Source organism: Acanthisitta chloris, unplaced genomic scaffold, assembly GCF_000695815.1.
Source record: "Acanthisitta chloris isolate BGI_N310 unplaced genomic scaffold, ASM69581v1 scaffold21784, whole genome shotgun sequence".
NCBI lineage: Eukaryota > Metazoa > Chordata > Aves > Passeriformes > Acanthisittidae > Acanthisitta > Acanthisitta chloris.
In genome coordinates, this window is record NW_008671492.1 from 74,453 (window position 1) to 80,192 (window position 5,740).

Genomic DNA, 5,740 nt, shown 5'->3' on the forward strand with positions numbered 1-5,740 from the left:
TCCAAGGGGCTGAAGGAGCACTGGTGGGACTGTGGGACACTTGTTTGTCACCCACGGGCAGTGCAGCAGGGAGAGTTGTAGCAATGCCCATCTCAGAGCTGACAGCAGCCACTGTCTCGGTGGTGGCAGAGGAAGCAGAGCCTGCAGAGCTTTCTCCTTCAGGAGCAAACTCCGTGCTGTTTCTTACCTCAGGAGCCATTGTTTGAGTGAGAGGGTCCACAATCTCACCTGTAACACAGTAAACACATGCTGAAATGGGGTCTCAAACTGGATGAGGAGGCACCAGGGTCTGACCTGAACATGGGACTGAGAACACCCAACCAGAGGTAGTGCCATTAGAGAAACAGGTCTTGGATATTTCATCAACACATTGTAGCATTTTTATGGGGTTCAATCTGGTTTGTGCCTAGTCTTAGATTTGATTCCTGGGTCTCCTTTTCTGGTTGGCAGGTCATGGATCATTCCAGTGGGAGGAAATTAGCCACAGACATATCAAAAGAGGGAAAAGTACAGCCCATGTTGCTCAGCAGTCTGTTATCTGGTTTAGGAAGATTGCAGAGAGATTTCATCTGAAGATATATATATATAAGGTTCAGAGAGAAATCAAATATTCTCCTTCAGACAGAGACTGCATAGGTGCAACGATGTACACATCATATGCTATATAAACAGCTGGAATAAAAGCAGGGGCTAAACCCTACAATTTATTCCAATGTTTTTTGGCAAAGGAAAACTACATGAGAGTCTTGCTCACCCTCACAATTTCTTCCAGGTAGGGATGGATTGGTACCCATGGTTGTCTTGCATCTGCACATGTAGAAGTCCATCAGATTGATACACTCTGCAAACACAGAGTCTGTGAGACCAAAACAAGAACACGAGTCCAAAAGTTTCCTTTCTGGATGCATGAAGCTAGAGATAACCATTAAGTAGCCCTTTCTTCAGGTTTTGAATTTATTAATATGATCTTTCCACATGATTTACCAGCCAAGCTCTGAGTGATACAGAATACTATCTGTGTTATTATTCTCTCACATAAAAATGTTTTGTTCTTGTACTCTGAAAAATATTTTCTCTGGGTAAAGACTTGGTTAATAATTATTTTTAGAAGTAAACACATACTTCAAGTGAAAAAAATACTGTAGGTTTGTACTATAGCTGTAGCAAAAGCATACACTATACCAAGTTCTGCATACAGCACCTCCAGATACATCAGGTAATAATAGATCTGTTACCCCTAGATACCAGTGGATAGAACATTAGAGACTTAATCCAAATAATCTTCTGCTTCAAATAAAAGTAAATGCAAGTAACTCCCATGGGAATTGCTCTTCCGTTCTTAACAGAGGAAGTGCTAAGGGCAAAATCTCTTCCTGTGAAAGATCACAAAGGTAATACTGTAAAGCTGTGATCCTATTTCTGGTAGCCTCAGCAAAGAGATCCTGGTTCCTCAATGCATGAACGTGCTCTGAGGGTGTTCCTTATGTCTGATTTCTGCTGCCCTGAATCAGTTAGAGATGCTTCTGTCAGGCAGTTAGAGACCTATTTTGTTGCTGAATCTCCTCACTCTTCAGGGATTTCTTATCTGCAGTCTTGTATAGCCACTTGCAGCCTGTTCCAGCAAACATGCAAAGGCTGAGTTAGTGCTTTGGGCATGAATAAAGTCTGTGAGTCCCATGTGTGCACTCCCCCTGCACACACCTTCACTGCCTCAGGGCCCTGAGAGAGGCAGAGCAACAAACTAGACTGAAAACTGTGTCTTGGGACAAATAATTCTGATCAGAGGCTAGAAGACAGTTTTGAACAACACATTAGCATAAATGCTTGTTCTGCAAACATGCAGAGATTAATGGCTGTGATTATTTCTCCAAAACAAAGGAATTCCCCATTCCTTGTGCATGCACATACATGCATTAATCTTTCTGCTTGCAGACAGCCTTCCCCTCTTCCTTCCTGCCAGCTAATATTTCAGTTCTTTTTCCTTTCTTTGTCATTAGGTAATTATTGCATCCATGATAGTCTCCATCAGACAATTTCATGTGCCTATGGACAGCATCTGCCTATTACATTACAGCCTAAGCCACTCAGAGGGAATACAGAAGTGTGCAGAATTGACTAAACACCATGCTGAAAGTGCTTTCATTAGTTCCTTACTGTGCTATGAAGTAATTGTGACTCCTGATGGCTTTAAACACCTGAGATGGCTTCAAGCATCTAAGAGATGCTCCTGTGCTAATTGCCAAATAACTTACATTCACTGCCTGCATTGTCTCCTGAGGGTTTCCTTTCTCCTCACTTAGCACGGCTTTTTAAGCAAATTCCCTCACCTCCGGTGGCCACATTCAATCATGCATCAGGCAAAACCACTTATGTTCTTGTCTCAGTGCTCACTGGCACTGACTGGTACATCACTCATGCATGTACATACACACATGCTGCACTTTTTCCCCCTGTAACCATTACATCTCAGCTGAGATGTGCTCTGTGCTCTTTCTGCACTCTTGGTATCTCTCTGGCCTTTCACATTTAGCAAGTGCCTTTCCCACCCCCCCCACACACCTCAATAGTCCTACTCCAAAAATTACTAAATCTCCACCTTTGTGTTTACTCTGATTATCCATTGGGGTCCATGCAATGGGTAAAAATCTGTGAAATTCCTTTCCTAATGATGTTGCAGATGCTAAAGTTTTGCATGATTTCATGGGAAACACATGGAGGAAAAGCCCAAATAAATCACTTTGGATTCAAGGAGTCCTGGAGGTGAAAACAGTTGGTGGCTCAGAAAGAATTAGTGAGAGGCATCACCTAGACTTGCACTTCTTACACTTCTTCAGGAACTTGCTCCTGGCTGCTAACTGAGTACATGATAATGTGCCAGATGGATCTTGGGCCTGGCTCAGCACACATCCCTTTCTCTTTTCTTGCCATGCCTCACACAACAGACTGATTTTATTGTCTCTATTCATCATGGCAATAAACTTAATAATTTATGAATCTTCAACGCGAGATGCAATTGCTCCACTCCCTTCAGCTGTGCTGTGCCTTCTGACTTCTCATCCCTGCTTTTCACAGTTGAATTCACTGTCACTAATCTAAGCACACAGCCTTGTGGTGGTCAGGCTGCACAGAGGATCCAGGTGGCATTGCTCTACTGGTGACAGGATCTATGTGGACTTACTGCCAAAGGTCATGTCCTGGGGCTCTCAGGGGTCAGGAGGCAAAACAACCAATTATACAACTCTTTCCTTTATGTGCTGCATTCCTTATGATCTGCATTGGCTTGGGAAACTCGTGTCAAACAAATGCCTGGTTGGGCAGAGATAAGAAACAGACCCCTTTTCTCTACCCCTAAGAGTGGAGGAGCTGGCTGTTGCCCTGTTTAGGAGTGGTGCTGCTGGACACCACATGGTTTTCTGCAAGAAAAGTAACAGTCCAGAGCTACTGCCTTTATCCTCCTCACTCTTTTGGTCCCAGGATCAATAACATTTGTAAGGTATTTTGGCACACATCAGCATCCTGCAGTTCAGTATCTGCTGCCACTGTGATATTTGTAGGTTTCAGGTGCAATGTCTCCTGGTTTTTTCCTGTCCTGTTCTCCTTAACCTCCCTATGTGCTGCAACTCCCAAAGGAGTTTTCCCTGGTCACAGTAAATAAGTTTTTAAAGGCTCAATACACAGGGAGAGAAGAATAACCCTTTCTGTTGGCTTTGACAACTTCCTGAACTCTGGCTGGCTCTGCCAGCTGGGAAACCTGAAGCCAGAACTTGGTCCTTTGAAGATAACAATGGTAATTACTGCAGATCAAACAAAGTCCTGGTTTAACATAAATTCCATGCATGTTTCTTTAGTCCTATTCACAGTAAGGATATTTGGGAATTCTAGAGTGAAGATGTTAGATTTCTTTTCTTAAATCCTGGCCTAAATACAGCCCCACAGTCTTGAAGCACAAAACTGTCTAGAGTATTCCACAGTAATCCTATCTGCAATTCAGCACGAGAAAGATATGGCAAACTTCCAACTGGTGACAGAGAGGAGAGGGAGGAAAATGAATAGGGAAAACCAAGGGCTCCACTCTGAACACACTGGGGGGAAGCAGTGCCTGCAGGTATCTGGGGTCAGCCAATTCTCCTTTTTCCAACCTCTCTGGGCTTATGGATAAAGCCCATGGAGGAGTTACATAGATTCATAGATTGTTAAGGGGTTGGAATGGACCTTACAAATCATCTAGTCCTAACCCCCTGCCCTGGGCAGGGACACCTCCCACCAGACCAGGTTGCTCAAGGCTTTATCCAACCTGACTCTGAACTCTGCCAGGGTTGGGAGACTCACAATGTCCCTGGGCAACCTGTGCCAGTGTCTCACCACCCTCACAGGTAAAACTTCTTCCTAATATCTAATTTAAATTTCCCCTCCTTCAGTTTGTACCCATTACCCCTTGTCCTGTCACTGCAGTTCCTGACACAGAGTCCCTCTCTGGCTCTCTTGGAGCCCCTTCAGATATTGAAAAGTTGCTCTGAGGTCTCCACACAGTCTTCTCTCCAGGCTGAACAGCCCCAGCTCCCTCAGCCTGTCCTCATAGGGGAGATGCTCCAATCCTTTTACCAACTTTGTGACCTCCTCTGGACTTGCTCCAACAGTTCCATGTACTTCTTACATTGAGGGCACCAGAACTACACTCAATATTCCAGGTGGGTCTCAGAGAGCAGAGCAGAGGGGAAGAATCACCTCCCTTGACCTGCTGCCCACACTGCTGTGGATGCAGCCCAGGATTCCATTGGTTTCTGGGCTGAGCTCACACTGCAGCTCATGCTGAGCTTCTCATCCACCATCATGCCCAAGTCTTTCTCTTTAGTGCTGCAAGTTGTGCAGAGTTCTCACATCATGGGTTTCCCTCCAACAAACTACATACTTTGTCTCTCCATAAAGTACACTTCATACTTTACAGAAGGACACTTGTGATACTGTGCATGATCAAAATACAAACTCTGCTTTCTTCTTTGAAAAAATAACAATAAAAATTACCTTCTACTGCAGTATTTTGCTGATCCACCAAAAGCACAGAGCCATTGTGCAGGTAGGAAAGCATTGGGGCAAATGTGGAGGTATGGACTGGAAACTCAGGATCCTGCACAGTGATTCTGAGCCTCACAGTGATGCTTCCAGCTCGCAGGGACTCAATCTGCACTTTCAGCTTCCCAGAATTGTATAAAGCAGATATGTTGGGTGGAAATGAATTTTCAAGCTGAGCAAAGGGAAAGAAGCATCTAGCATTAGGAAGCCAACAGGAATACTTCTTTTTGAAACTCAACTGTGGTGGTGCCTTCTGAAAGACTTACAGATGCACAATATAGAAAAGGTGAAAAGTTCCAAAGTGCTTCAGAAATCTTGCTTTCCAGATATTACTGAGGCACAAAGTAATGTGAGCCTCCTTGGTGTACCTAGGTACCTTTGAAAATGGAACCCATCTGACCACTGATCTTACAAACCAAACTTCATTTTGGCTCAAAGGTGCAGAGTTCCTCCTGGCCCTGTTTGCCTGCATCAGAGCTGAACTGACCCCTGATCTTAGCTCTGTATATTACATAAGCATTTTGTCCCAAGCCTACTCTATACTCACCTCTGCACTCCCAGACTCTGGAGCTGGGTAATTTCCATTGTCACTGGAGCAGAGTCTGGCTTGACTTTGACTACTACCAGCTAGGAGACCCCCAGGCAGAGCCTGAGACTTAGCACTGGCCAG

The 5,740-nt window shown here is 44.4% G+C and overlaps 1 protein-coding gene across 1 annotated transcript in view; it reads right to left on the reverse strand.

The window, feature by feature from the left end:
- The window catches only part of UMODL1 (uromodulin-like 1), a gene marked incomplete at its 5' end in the record, with an annotated part of 25,256 nt that extends 20,014 nt beyond the window's left edge, over positions 1-5,242 (reverse strand). The window contains 5 exons of the mRNA XM_009074123.1: positions 60-228; positions 755-856; positions 2,609-2,625; positions 3,252-3,270; positions 5,023-5,242. Coding sequence (XP_009072371.1) covers positions 60-228; positions 755-856; positions 2,609-2,625; positions 3,252-3,270; positions 5,023-5,242 — 527 coding nt within the window. The remainder of the gene's footprint in view (positions 1-59; positions 229-754; positions 857-2,608; positions 2,626-3,251; positions 3,271-5,022) is intronic.
- Positions 5,243-5,740: the final 498 nt, after the last annotated feature.